Genomic DNA, 15,043 nt, shown 5'->3' with positions numbered 1-15,043 from the left:
GTGAGCGGGTGTAGAGACTGGGCCCCAAGGTCAGAGGGGAGTGGGCCAGAGCCCAGGGATGACAGCTCCTCCGGCTTCCTGTGGTGACAGATGAAAACGGGGGTCTCCGGGGGAGGTGGAAGCCCTGGTTCCTGCAGCGCCGGGGCACCTGCAGCCAGTGGCCCTCACCCCTGACCTCCAAGCGCAGGACTGGGCAGTGGGCCTCCTCCCGTGCGGCCAGCAGAAACCACGTTCATCGTCGTGTGTTTCAGTCGCCGAGTCCTGGCTGACTCTGCATCCCCACGTTGGTCACGGCTCCACTTTAAAACTAACGCCAATTGGTTTTCCCTATGCTTTCAGACTGCTGTTGATGTTTTTAGAAGGATAATTTTGGAGGCAGAAAAAATCGATGGGGCCGCTTCACAAGGAAAGTCTTCCTGCTCGGTGATGTGACTCTCCTGCAGAACCGGGGATGCTGGGGCCCAGTCCCGCCTGAGGAAGCCAACTGCCCGTCATCCTTTACGATAAACTGCTTTGTTTCTCTTCTGTTAACCTGAAAGATTTCATTTGGGTCAGAGATTCTCCCCCACCCCCTCCTTTCAGATTATGTTCAACTCTGACTCTGTCCAAATGAGTTCACTTCCATTTTCAAATTTTGAGCAATCATATTTTCAATTTATATATTGTATTTCTTAATAATATTATGACCAAGAATTTTATCGCATTAATTTTTCAGTGTAGTTTGTTGTTTAAAATAATGTAATCATTCAAATGATACATATTGTTACACTACTATTAACTAGGCTTCAATATATCAGTGTTTATTTCATTGTGTTAAATGTATACTTGTAAATAAAATAGCTGCAAACCTTAATCTTTGTGCTCCTCAGTGTGGCTAGTGAAGAAAGCTGTCCTCCTGGGGCACCTCTCACAGCCTCCCAGGAGGCTCTGGGTTGGATTGCAAGGAGCTGCTGCAGGCTGTGGCCACAGACAGAGGCAAGCGCGGTCCACCTGGCGGCCGTGGGCAGTGGGGTAGAGTGCCCGAATTTGGGGGGGCTCTCTAATTGGCTGGAGTCGAGGGGCCTTGGGGGAGATCTGTGAGGGGAGTTGTTCTCCAGTAATGACTGTGTCCCCCACATCCCCCAAAGGCCCCCTCTTGGGTAGAGTATTTCTCGCAGGTGGGACTACGGGCTTCCTGAGGGCCTTCTAGGCTTCCTCTGGCTTGTCCCTTAGGTACTTGAAGGAGATGTAGGGAAACACTCACTGTCCCTCGTACTTAGCTTGATGTCCACGGCAGACAGGATCTTACTTAGGAGATAGACTGACCTGTCCCCATCCCAAACCTCCAGGAGTTTGAAGGACAGCAAAGATTGCCTGGTCAGTCTTCGGTGTTCACGAACCTCCTGCAGACCCAAACCACATACCTCCTGCTCTGAACGGAGCAGCTTGGAAGGACACCCAGAGACTGAACTTGCCTGGGGTCTGTCACCTCGACTCTAGCTCAGTCGGCTGATAGGTTAAATGCTGCCCTCTCCCAGGTAAAATTTCACAGGGCCATTTCTAACATTTAAGGAAATGTTACTGATTCTGTTGATTAAATATGATTTTGCTTTGTAACTGACTTTTTAACGATAAAGTTATGTTTTTAGAATATGCTGTTATTTTGGATCTTTAAAGTGTTTTGCCTCATCATTCCAGAATGAAATTCGAGCCTTAGAAGAACTTCACCAAATATTTTTTATTTAAATAAAGATAAGTTTTAGCAATATAGTATCATTACTTATTAACAGGGTTTATTCTTAGGTGTAATATTATGTGTCAGTACTCTGACTGAATGTGGAGAAAAAAGAAAAGTGAAAATGTTAGTCGCTTAGTCATGTCCAACTCTTGGCAACCCCGTGGACAGTAGCCTAACCTGGCAGGCTCCTCTGTCCTTGGGATTCTCCAGACAAGAATACTGGAGTGGGTAGCCATTTCCTTCTCCAGGGGATCTTCGCGACCCAGGGATGGAAGCCATGTCTCCCGCATTGGCAAGGCGGGTTCTTTGCCACTGTGCCTCCAGGGAAGCCCAGTGTATTCATCCTGGCAACTAAAGTGTGACTCACAGATCATCCTCCAGGCCTGGCTCTCCTGTTTGGAGGTGACATGGCCCTCCACATGGTGCAGCTCAAGTGTGCATTCAAATGGGTTCTGAGCACTGTTCCCAGTGCAGTGAGCGTGAGTGTGGTGGCAGGACTCGGGGACGAGCACGTGGCCAGCAGGCGGCCGGCGGTACCTGCTCTGGTTTGCTTCACGTTCACCCTGTGACGGCTTCCCTGGTGGCTCTGAAGTTAGAGTCTGCAGTACCGGAGACCTGGGCTCAACCCGTGGGTGGGGAGGACCCCCTGGAGGAGGGGACGGCTACCCACGCCGGGATTCTTGCCTGGAGAATGCCAAGGACAGACGAGCCTGGCAGGCTGCAGTCCACGGGGTCACAAAGAATCGGACATGACTGGGTGACTTCCACCCTGTTGGGCAGGTGCCAGGCTCTGTACAGACAAGGAAACTGCCTTAGAAGTGTGAGCAGCAGGCAGTAACCACATTCACTCTGGGCCCTTACAGCTGCCAGGCTTGACTTAAATGTTTTTTAATATGGTACGTCATCACTCCTAAGACCTAGCCTTACATTTTAACATTTTTCTTGGTGGGACATACATGCTGTCTAGATTCACTGCAGTATTGTAAGTGCAAATAACAAAACAAGGTGTGTGTCCAAAACTGTTTTGCCGTTCATAGTAAATACAAACTATGAAATCACATGACGAGTTCAAGTTAATGTGATGGAATTTGACCAAAGTTAAGTTGTCCATTCACTGCCCACCAGGTCATTAATGATGCTGCTCTTGCCAGAATTGCTCATCACCTCCTTGTCGCCAAATCCGGTGGGTTATTTCCGAGTTTCTCTCCTGCCCCTCCAGCATCACTGCACACGGTGACTTCTCTTTGCAAGTCTCATTTCCGCCCACTGGTCTTCCAGCTCACCATCGCCACCTGAGTCTCCTTGGCTGTCTCCTCCATTAACCTCTCTGTGGGCCCTTTTTCCCTTCTTGATCTCATCATCACACACAGCTCTTGATGCTGTTTCCTTCAGTTCAGTCGCCCAGTCGTGTCCGACTCTTTGCGACCCCGTGGACTGCAGCATGCCAGGCCTCCCTGTCCATCACCAACTCCCGAAGTTTACTCAAACTCAGGTCCATCGAGTCGGTGATGCCATCCATCCATATCAGTCCTTCAAATGAATATTCAGGACTGATTTCCTCGAGGGTGGACTGTTTGGATAGCTTTGTAGTCCAAGGGACTCTCAAGAGTCTTCTCCAACACCACAGTTCAAAAGCATCAGTTCTTCGGTGCTCAGCTTTCTTTATAGTCCAACTCATATCTATACTGGGAAAACCATACCTTTGACTAGACAGACCTTTGTTGGCAAAGGTCTCTGCATTTAGTATGCTGTCTAGGTTGGTCATAACTTTTCTTGCAAGGAACAAGTGTCTTTTAATTTCATGGCTGCAGTCACCATCTGCAGTGATTTTGGAGCCCCCCAAAATTAAGTCTGTCACTGTTTCCTGAAGACTAGAATTCATTTCTTCCACCCTCACCTCTGTGGGATCCAGGCTTGTCTTCTTTTAGATGTCTCATAGGCATGATCTCAAATTTATCATGTCCCAAATTGAATTATTTGATTTTCCCTATAAACATGGTCTTCCACTGGACCCTGTTTCAGCAAAAGACACCACTAGGTGCTGAAGCAAGGCTTTGGGAGCCATCCTCGGCCAATCGTCAACAAACCCTAAAGGCACTGCCTTCAGAAATCATACGTTTTCCCCACTTTTTCCTTCTTCACTGCATACTACCCTCCTCTAATGGCACACCCTCCAAAGCATTTATACTGCAGCCCAAGTCAACTTGTTTACACATTGTTTATGTTACTCCCTTTCTTAAAATCTTTTAATAATAAATGTGCCTATTCAGGGCCTCGGGCATCTCATTTTCCAACTTGTCTTGTGAAAAAAATTAAGAGCTTCCTTGTTTTCATTTGTTGTGATTCAGTTGGTGAAGAATCTGCCTGCAATGTGGGAGATCTGGGTTCGATACCTGGGTTGGGAAGATCCCCTGGAGAAGGGAAAAGCTACCCACTCCAGTATTCTGGCCTGGAGAATTCCATGGGTTGTATAGTCCATGGGGTCTCAAAGAGTTGGACACAAGCAACTTTCACTTTCACAGCATCAAATAAATTACCACTGATTGTTTTTGAGAAACACTCCCAGGGAAAAGGGAGTCAAGTCAAAGACAAGCCTAGCAGAGGGGGTTTTCCAGGGAACTGCAGATGATGACATTTTGGGCTGAGAAATCACCAACCCCATCCTGACCCTGCAGCTGCTAAGGAGGCGCCTGGCAGTGGGGCAAGTGGCCGTGCCTCGAGGAGCTTGCTGTGCTGGGAATGGGCTGGTTTCTCTAAACAGCCCTGGCCTGGTATGAGCCTTTCATCTCCAGACCTATGAAAAAGCCGATCAATTCAGTTCAATCGCTCAGTCGTGTCCAACTCTTTGTGACCCCATGAACTGCAGCACACCAGGCCTCCCTGTCCATCACCAACTCCTGGAGTTCACGCAAACTCATGCCCATCGAGTCGGTGATGCCATCCAGCCATCTCATCCTCTGTTGTCCCCTTCTCCTCTTGCCCCCAATCCCTACCAGTATCAGAGTCTTTTCCAATGAGTCAGCTCTTTGCATGATGTGGCCAAAGTATTGGAGTTTCAGCTTTAGCATCAGTCCTTCCAAAGAACACCCAGGGCTGATCTTTAGAATGGACTGGTTGGATCTTCTTGCAGTCCAAGGGACTCTCAAGAGTCTTCTCCAACACCACAGTTCAAAAGCATCAATTCTTCAGCGCTCAGCTTTCTTCACAGTCCAACTCACATCCATACATGACCACTGGAAAAACCATAGCCTTGAATAGACGGACCTTTGTTGGCAAAGTAATGTCTGCTTTTGAATATGCTATCTAGGTTGGTCATAACTTTCCTTCCAAGGAGTAAGCGTCTTTTAATTTCATGGCTGCAGTCACCATCTGCAGTGATTTTGGAGCCCAGAAAAATAAAGTCTGACACTGTTTCCACTGTTTCTGCATCTATTTCCCATGAAGTGATGGGACCAGATGCCATGATCTGTTTTCTGAATGTTGAGCTTTAAGCCAACTTTTTCACTCTCCTTTCACTTTCATCAAGAGGCTTTTTAGTTCCTCTTCACTTTCTGCCATAAGGGTGATGTCATCTGCATATCTGAGGTTATTGATATTTCTCCCAGCAGTCTTGATTCCAGCTTGTGTTTCTTCCAGTCCAGCGTTTCTCATGATGTACTCTGCATAGAAGTTAAATAAGCAGGGTGACAATATACAGCCTTGACGTACTCCTTTTCCTATTTGGAACCGGTCTGTTGTTCCATGTCCAGTTCTAACTGTTGCTTCCTGACCTGCATGCAGGTTTCTCAAGAGGCGGGTCAGGTGGTCTGGTATCCCCATCTCTTTCAGAATTTTCCCCAGTTTATTGTGATCCACACAGTCAAAGGCTTTGGCATAGTCAATAAAGCAGATATAGATGCTTTTCTGGAACTCTCCTGCTTTTTTGATGATCCAGCGGATGTTGGCAATTTGATCTCTGGTTCCTCTGCCTTTTCTAAAAGCTGCTTGAACATCTAGAAGTTCTCGATTCACGTATTGCTGAAGCCTGCCTTGGAAAATTTTGAGCATTACTTTACTAGCGTGTGAGATAAGTGCAATTCTGCTGTAGTTTGAGCATTCTTTGGATTGCCTCTCTTTGGTATTGGGATGAAAACTGACCTTTTCCAGTCCTGTGGCCACTGCTGAGTTTTCCACATTTGCTGGCATATTGAGTGCAGCACTTTCACAGCATCATCTTTCAGGATTTGAAATAGCTCAACTGGAATTCCATCACCTCCACTAGCTTTGTTCGTAGTGATGCTTTCTAAGGCCCACTTGACTTCACATTCCAGGATGTCTGGCTCTAGATGAGTGATCACACCATCATGATTATCCGGGTCATGAAGATCTTTTTTGTACAGTTCTTCTATGTATTCTTGCCACCTCTTCCTAATATCTTCTGCTTCTGTTAAGTCCATGCCATTTCTGTCCTTTATCGAGCCCATCTTGGCATGAAATGGTCCCTTGGTATCTCTAATTTTCTTGAAGAGATCTCTAGTCTTTCCCATTCTGTTGTTTTCCTCTATTTCTTTGCACTGATCACTGAGGAAGGCTTTCTTATCTCTCCTTGCTATTCTCTGGAACTCTGCATTCAGATGCTTATACCTTTCCTTTTCTCCTTTGTTTTTCGCCTCTCTTCTTTTCACAGCTATTTGTAAGGCCTCCCCAGACAGCCATTTTGCTTTTTTGCATTTCTTTTCCATGGGGATGGTCTTGATCCCTGTCTCCTGTACAGTGTCGTGAACCTCAGTCCACAGTTCATCAGGCACTCTATCTGTCAGATCTAGGCCCTTAAATCTCACTTCCACTGTCTAATCATAAGGGATTTGATTTAGGTCATACCTGAATGGTCTAGTGGTTTTCCCTACTTTCTTCAATTTAAGTCTGAATTTGGAAATAAGGAGTTCATGATCTGAGCCACGGTCCACTCCCAGTCTTGTTTTTGCTGACTGTATAGAGCTTCTCCATCTTTGGCTGCAAAGAAAATAATCAATCTGATTTCAGTGTTGACCCTCTGTTGATGTCCGTGTGTAGAGTCTTCTCTTGTGTTGTTGGAAGAGGGTGTTTGCTATGACCAGTGTGTTCTCTTGTCAAAACTCTATTAGCCTTTGCCCTGCTTCATTCCGTAGTCCAAGGCCAAATTTGCCTGTTACCCCAGGTGTTTCTTGACTTCCTACTTTTCATTCCAGTCCCCTATAATGAAAAGGACATCTTTTTTGGGTGTTAGATCTAAAAGGTCTTGGAGGTCTTCATAGAACTGTTCAACTTCAGCTTCTTCAGTGTTACTGGTTGGGGCATAGACTTGGATTACCGTGATATTGAATGGTTTGCCTTGGAAACAAACAGAGATCATTCTGTCATCTTTGAGATTGCATCCAAGTACTGCATTTTGGACTCTTGTTTCTGCTCCAAGGTAAGGAGCAGTGGCTGCGATTTGATGGAGCAACCATGAAGAGATATCCCACGTTCAAGGTAAGAGAAACCCAAGTAAGACAGTAGGTATTGTGAGAGGGCATCATAGGGCAGATACGCTGAAACCATAATCACAGAAAACCAGTCAATCCAATCACACGGACCACAGCCTTGTCCAACTCAGTGAAACTTAGCCATGCCGTGTGGGACCACTCAAGACGAGTGGGTCATGGTGGAGAGGTCTGACAGAATGTGGTCCACTGGAGAAGGGAATGGCAAACCACTTCAGTATTCTTGCCTTGAGAACCCCATGAACAGTATGAAAAGGCAAAATGATGGGATACTGAAGGGGAACTCCCCAGGTCGGTAGGTACCCAATATGCTACTGGAGATCAGTGGAGAAATAACTCCAGAAAGAATGAAGGGATGGAGCCAAATCAAAAACAATACCCAACTGTGGGTGTGACTGGTGATAGAAGCAAGGTCTGATGCTATAAAGAGCAATATTGCATAGGAAGCTGGAATGTCAGGTCCATGAATCAAGGCAAATTGGAAGTGGTCAAACAAGAGATGGTAAGAGTGAACATCGACATTCTGGAATCAGTGAACTAAAATGGACTGGAATGGGTGAATTTAACTCAGATGACCATTATATCTACTACTGTTGGCAGGAATCCCTTAGAAGAAAAAGCTGGTACTTTTGGACAATGTGTTGCCAGGGTTTTCACTGATTTCTCAAAGGTTCTTCCTGCATGCTCCCCAGTGGTGACCTGGAGCCCGCAGGTAGCTGTTTGTTGAGTGGATGAGTAGCTAACCCCTTCTGCATGCTGCCTTCTAGACTAGTTCCCTGGAATTCGGCCTGTGTCTGCTGCAATGTGGAGGAACCCCTCACCACTCACACAGGACAGTGGGACAGCCTTCAGTCAGTCTCAGGTCAGGCCCATCCCTTATCACTCCTAACACGGAAGGAGCCATGGTCTTCCCCAGTGGAGCAATGGCCAAAAATCCACCTGCCGATGCAGGAGACACAGGAGGGCTGGATCCCTGGCTCGGGAAGATGCCCTGGAGAAAGGGAACGGTAACCCACTCTGATATCCCTGCCTGGGAGATCCCATGGACAGAGGAGCCTGGCGGCTGCAGTCCATGGGATCACAAAAGAGACACGACTGAACATCTAAACAAGAAGGAAAGAGCTATGCTCTCTTAACAGGATGTCAAAGGACCACAGTAAGCACTGCCTTTAGGTGGTCATCTAATAGGAAAAAAGGGTTAATGATTCTTGGAGAAGTCTTCACTCCTGAGAAAACCCTTCCAGCTCCTGTGGGCTCCGGCCGCCCGTGAGCAGCTTGCTGGCGGAAGGTTTATGGCTGCCTTTATTACTCTGTTTACCGAGACTTGTGTGTGGATGAACAGAGGCTAACATGAAGGCCATGTCAGCAGGAAACGGGCATCTTCAGAAACGTTCTTAGAAAATTCTAGAATTTTTATCTTCACCTCACTCCTTCATCTCCCCAGGAGGGGAGAGTTACACATCCGGCCAAAAACCGTGACATGAGTCAAGGTTTTGTGTCCCGTCCTGATTACCCTTTTTACCCCTGGCAGCTTCCTAGCCTGACCCTGGGAAGTCTGCTTTGCAGTTAGGGCTGCAGAGACGCTGAGAGCTAACTTAACTTCTGTCATCAGGGGAGGGGCCGGATTCCTGAGAGACCCCCGCCCCCTGCGCGTCACTCAGTTCATTGTTGTTTGCACTACACCCCAACACACAGTTCAGTTCAGTCGCTCAGTCATGTCCGACTCTTTGTGACCCCATGAATTGCAGCACACCAGGCCTCCCTGTCCATCACCAACTCCCGGAGTCCACTCAGACACGTCCATCGAGTCAGTGATGCCATCCAGCCATCTCATCCTCTGTCGTCACACAGGGAACCCCCCAAATGAATGGAGTGTCAGTCGAAGACTCAGCAGTTGTGGTCCCAGCTCTGCAGCTAATGTGTCTGTGTCTCTGGGCAACTCCGTTATGGCCTCTGGTCTTGGTTCCTGTACCAAGAAGACCTCTCTGCCGCGGATTGTTGTCATGGCCACAGGTATGAAAACGCTGGCTGTTTCCAAAGCCCAGCACCAGTGCTGACCACTGTCCTTCAGGTAACGAGCTGATCAGACCCCCGGGCTTGAGCTCTCCCACCTTGGCAGGGCCTCCGCTGCTGCTGGAGCTCCGAGGTTCCCAACCCGGCAACCCTCGCAACAGTCGGTGACTCCAAACTCCTGCCATATTGCCGCCCCTGGGCTGCACATCCCAAAAGGGCAAGATGGAAAGTCACAAATTCCTCCACAAGCAAGTTTACCAGGAAGTTTCCCACCAGTCCAGCCCAAGGTATCAAGAACACAAGACGATAGACACGTGAGTCTGCCAGAGTTCACAGGTCACATGCACGGGAGGTCCTTCTGGACCCACAGCACTCAGCCCGCACACACCCCGTGGACCCCTGCAGTTGCTCGGTAGACGAGCCCTGGTCGGGGGACAGAGAATGCGTTCCCTCAGACTCTAGATGGGGACATCAGTCCTTCCCCTGAGGTCGTGTCACACCTCCAGGTCCCTCCAGCTCCCACATTCTGCTACAACCTGGGAAATGCACTTGGCTCATCTTTTATTTTCTGCTGTTTTTTGGCTGTGCAGCTCGGCTTCCTGGGATCTTAGTTCCCCAGCCAAGGACTGAACCCAGGCCCTCAGCAGTGCCGTCCTAACTGCAGGACCACCAGGGAATTCCTGGGTCATCTTTTTTTTTTTTTTTTGGTTTAATGGATACAGATATGAGTTTGGAACCATCAACATTAAGTTCCTCGTTTTATTGTTTAGTTGCTGAGTCCTGTTTGACTCTTGCAGCACCATGGATTATAGTCCACCAGGCTTCTCTGCCCATGGAATTTTCCAGGCAAGCATGCTGGACCTAGCTCACCTTTTCCTTTAAACATATCTTTTGTTTTTATGCCTTTTATTTCATTTTTTTCTGACTGCTCCATGTGTCATATGATATCTTAGTCCTCCCACCAGGGATCAAAACCTCACCCACTGTATTGGAAGTGAAAGTGAAAGTCGCTCAGTCGTGTCCAACTCTTTTCAACCCCATGGACTATACAGTTCACGGAATTCTCCGGGCCAGAAGACTGGAGTGGGTTGCCTTTCCCTTCTCCAGGGGATCTTCCCAACCCAGGGATCAAACTTAGGTCTCCCTCATGGCAGGCGGATTCTTTACCAGCTGAGCCACCAGGGACACCCATTGGAAGTACAGAGTCTTAACTACTGAACTGCTGAGGAATTTCCCGGCTCATCTTTTAGAGGCATGAATAGGATTCTGGAAACATCATGGCCTCAGGAGTCAAGACCTTTCACCCAGTTCTTGCTGCTGCCCAAGAACAGCCTGGGCAGAGCTTTGATTTATTACTTCCAAAAGCAAAGCGGCCCTGCCTGGCAGCCACTCCCACCTGCTTCCTGCTGTTCTTTATCATTTTCATTTCTCCCCCTGCTCCCATCATTAACAGACCAACAAAGAATCCAAGTAAACCCACATGGTCATCTGGCTTTTTCCGTGTGGTGTGGCTGTGAGAGTGACATGCCCTGAACTTTACCCTAAAAGGCTTAAGCGGAGGGCCAGCCTGGTGTTGACAGCTGGCGCAGCTGGAAAGGTTACATTCCTCGGCTCTGACGTGTGCATTGTTATTATCCCAGAGCAGAAATCATTCAGAGGCACAGCCTTTTCTGCGCCTGTAACTGGAGCACCGTCGCATGAAGCTGTCAAATGACCTGCGGAAGAGCTCTTGGTCGTCACCGACGCCTCTGCGAGGCCTGCGGGGGCAGCCCCTCTGCTGACCGCTGGTTCTCAAAACTTGACTCGTTTCAGAGTCGCAGGGAGGGCTCGGGAGAACACACAAAGCTGGGGGCGGAGGGCTCACCCGCAGTGTGCTCAGCTGTGTCTGACTCTTTTGTGACCCCCTGGTCTATAGTTCGCCAGGCTCCTCTGTCTGTGGGATTCTCCAGGCAAGATCCTGGAGGGGGTTGCCATTTCTCCTCCAGGGGATCTTCCCATCCCTGGGATCGAACCTGTGTCTCTTATGTCCCCTGCATTGGCAACAGAATTCTTTACCACCAGGGCCACCTGGGAAGCCTCAGAGTTTATCTGTTTATTTATTTGGCCGTGTCAGGATCTTCGCTGCATAATGGGGAGTCTTCCATCGTGGAACACGGACTCCAGGTGTGGCGCCTGGGCTCCAGGGCCTGCAGGCTTCAATAGTTGAGGTGCATGGGCTTAATCTCTCCGCAGCATGTGGGAATCTTAGTTCCCTGACCAGGCATCAAACCCCTGTCCCTGCCTCGCAAGGCAGATTCTCAACCACTGGACCACCAGGGAAGCCCCGCACCCTTCCCACCCAGAGTTTCTGATTCTCTGAAGACATCTGGATTTCTGGCAAGTTCCAGGGCTGCTGCTGCTGTTGGTAGGGATCCAGGGACCACATTTTGAGAACCACTGACCTAGGCAATGATACCTCAGACTAAGGGGGGGACACAGGTGGGAGTTGTATGACTGCAGGACTTCAGAGTGTGCAGGCTGACCAACCGGCCCAGCTTGCCTGGCCCTTGAGGGGCGTTGAGTTCTGGCCTCCAAAAGGCCGTGTTGTAGCCCTGATCCCCAGCCCCTGTGCACGTGACCTTATCTGAAAAGAGAGCCTCTCCGCAGATGTAATGAGAGTAGGGTTGGTTAATGACCAGCGTCTTTATGAAAAGAGGAAATCTGGACTCAGAGAGATAGATAGACCCGAGGAAGAACGCCGTGTAAAGACAGAGGCAGAGGCTGGAGTGACACAGCCACGTGCCAAGGGGGTGTCAGCACCCCCAGAAGCCAGAACATGGAACAGATTCTCCTTGGAGCCTCCAGAAAGGAACCAAGCCTGCCAGCATCTAGATTTCAGACCCTGGAACTGGGGGAGAAGGCATCGCTGCTGTTTTCAGCCGCTCCATTTCTGGCACTCGTTGTGGCCGCCCTCGGGGGTCCTGCAAGGCTTGACTTTGAAAACCAGGACAGTCCCTGCCAAACCAGAAAGAGCTGGTAGTTGTAAGCACAGGGAACCTAAGTGGCCGGGACTCTCAGGTTTACAGTGGGGAACTGATGCTCAGAGAGGCTGCAACTGCTTTCCGGGCCCGCTTGGGCTGGGCTCACACAGCACCACAGACCAGGGGGCCAATCACTGCAGAGGTTTCTCTCTCCCCTTTGGGGGCTCGGACGTCCAAGATCAAGGCCCCGGCAGACTGGGTGTCAGGAGAGGCCTGCCTCCTGCCTCATGGACACAGTCCTCGTGTGGTACAAGAGGAGAGGCCGGTCTCCGGGGTCTTTATAAGGCATTACTCTCAGGACTGCACCAGTGGTTCAGCTGGTAAAGAATCTGCCTGCAATGCAGGAGACCCAGGTTTGATCCCTGGGTCAGGAAGATCCCCTGCCGAAGGAAATGGCAAGCCGCTCCAGTATTCTTGCCTGGGAAAATCCCGTGGACAGAAGGGCCTGGTGGGCTACAGTCTGTAGGATTGCAGAGTCGACACAACTGAGCAATGAACTGCAACTTTCACTCTCATGACGACATATCTCCTGAAGACCCCAATCCTCGTGTGCTAAGTCACTCAGTCCTGTCCAACTCTGCAACCCCACGGGCTCTGAAGCCCACCAGGCTCCTCTGTCCCTGGATTCTCCGGGCAAGAACACCGGAGCGGGTTGCGGTGCCCACCTCCATCTCAATCCTCATATCTAGAAAAGCACTATCTCCCTTCGTGGTGACATCAGCTCCTCGTGACTAGCAGAAAACCTTTCGTAAAGTAAGCGCTTGATCGCGTTGAACTCCCCCTTCACCAAAATCACATAGACTGACCTCCCCCACGACCTCTTTGGAACAGTCTGTCAGAGCTATCTGAGGTGCTGTCTCCTGAGCTATAGTCCTCATTTTGTCCCAAATAAAACTTAACTCATGACTCAGCATTGTGCCTCTTTTTAGCCGACACCCACCTCCTAAAACCACCACCCTGGGGGTTAGGATTTCAACCTGTGACTTTGGGGGACACAAATATTCAGTCTACGCCGCCAGGCTGCCCAGTGTCCCCTCACACCTGTGCGAGAACCAGGATTAGGACGACAGGGTCTCTAAGGGTCTCCCTTGCCCCCCTCCACAGACGCTTCACACACACATGCGTGTGAACACACGTGTGCACTGTTGGGCTGCACCCGGAGGCCTACAAGGGCTTGGGTTGGCCCAGCTTCAAGGCCGAAGAACGAGCCTGGAGCCAGCGACAGAGACAGCTGTTCAATGGACGGGGAAGCTTACACGTTGGAGGCAAGTTCCTGAAGTGACAGCCCACGGACAGCGGACAGCACATGGCGGCAGGCTTCACTTCCGGTGGGGAAGGGGAGTCATGGGGGAGCCAGTCATAGGGGAACCCTCGCGTTGACTCACCAGTTACCAGGGAAACGAGCAGAGGGGCAGCCACCCACTACCCTTCTGATGAGAACAATCACCAGCGGGGGCCTAGGGCAAGGATGCAGGAGTGGGCGTCCAGTGAGCAGGGTGTAGGCGAAGGCGGCCCTGGTCAGGTACAGGGCGGACGGAGAACCAGAGAAGAGCCACCGTCCAGAGTGGCCTGACCACAGAGGACACGCGGGAGAGTGTGACCCTCAGGGCCACCTCGAGGTGGGGGCGGGGGCGCTTCATGCAGGCTCAGACTCAGTCTGAGGTTGAGATCTAGACTTTCCATTCCTGATGCTGCTGAGTGGGGGGGCCGCCGGGGGGGGGGGGGGGGGGGGGGGGCCACACTGCCTGCTTTATGTAAGCCCCTGGGGAGGATGCAGCCCCTGGAATAAAGAAGCCATCCTGGGCTGACTGCTGAGAAGGGCAGGGACCCTCCGTCTTGCTGTCCCTCTGCTGCTGGCTCAACAATCCACCTTCCACCTTTTTAAATTTTTTTCCCCCATCTGCAAAATGAAGAGGCATTTGAACTTAATTGGTTGTTTCCAGTGATGCCTGTTTCTTGAGTTGCATTCAGGCGTTCCACCACAGAATGAGAAGTTCCCAACTTTCAGACAGAAAAAAAAAAAATTTCTTTTTCAGTCTCGAGGGGGTATTTCCTAACAATTTTTATCACCCAGGTAGCACCTGCAGCCCTTTGTCCGCGCCGTGTGATTTAACCCCAAATGACACAGCTGTTTTAAGTGCTGCGGGTGTGTCGGTGTGTCGGGCCAAGCTGGGAGCAGCCCCCACCACGGGCCGGGTTTGCTCTGTTGCCCCTAGAGTCCGAGCGCATTCTGGGTCAGCCGCAGCCTCTAGCGGGTATGAGGGTGGGTAGAGGTCCGGGAGTGGGGCGGAGGCCCTACCCCGCAGTCCTCGTCCGTGACCCGCAGGCTTGTCCGTGGTTCCTTCTCTCTTCTGCGCGAGGCTTCTCGGGCGATCTGAAAGCGGGGCGGCTGTGAGGGCGGGTGTGATGCGCTGAGAACAGAGGGGCCAGAGGGGGTCCCCAGGAGAGGGAGGGGGCGCTCTGCCTGGGGCTGGGCGTGTTAACATCTCAAAGCTCCGCAAGGGCGCGGGGATGGGGGGCAGATGGCACCCGGCGTCTAAGTGCACGCGCCCCCTCGGCCCTTCCGCTTGTCCGGATCCCCGAGGTGGCGCATAGGGCCTGCGTTTTTTCTCCGGCTCTCCGCCCACCCTGCTTCCCGCACTGGGTGGGTGACTGGCCACCCACAGCTCCCGTGTTACCTCTCGGGGGCTCCCCACCCCTTCGAAGCGCCAAAAGTGCCGGTCTCCTGGCCTCTCAGGGGACAGACATGCATCTCCATCCCTCCTGTCTGGCGGGGGGGCGCCACCTGGGCT

The 15,043-nt window shown here is 50.6% G+C and overlaps 1 protein-coding gene across 1 annotated transcript in view; it reads left to right on the top strand.

Moving 5' to 3' along the window:
- RHEB (Ras homolog, mTORC1 binding) overlaps nucleotides 1-853 on the top strand; it is a 52,269-nt gene extending 51,416 nt beyond the window's left edge. The window contains exon 8 of the mRNA XM_040260433.1: nucleotides 340-853. Within this exon, the coding sequence (XP_040116367.1) occupies nucleotides 340-432 (93 nt within the window). The 3' untranslated portion in view covers nucleotides 433-853. The remainder of the gene's footprint in view (nucleotides 1-339) is intronic.
- Nucleotides 854-15,043: the final 14,190 nt, after the last annotated feature.

The sequence above is a fragment of the Oryx dammah genome, unplaced genomic scaffold (genome assembly GCF_014754425.2).
Source record: "Oryx dammah isolate SB20612 unplaced genomic scaffold, SCBI_Odam_1.1 HiC_scaffold_18, whole genome shotgun sequence".
Lineage (NCBI taxonomy): Eukaryota > Metazoa > Chordata > Mammalia > Artiodactyla > Bovidae > Oryx > Oryx dammah.
The sequence above is the reverse complement of the archived record's forward strand: the minus strand, read 5'-3'. Positions and strand labels throughout refer to the sequence as shown.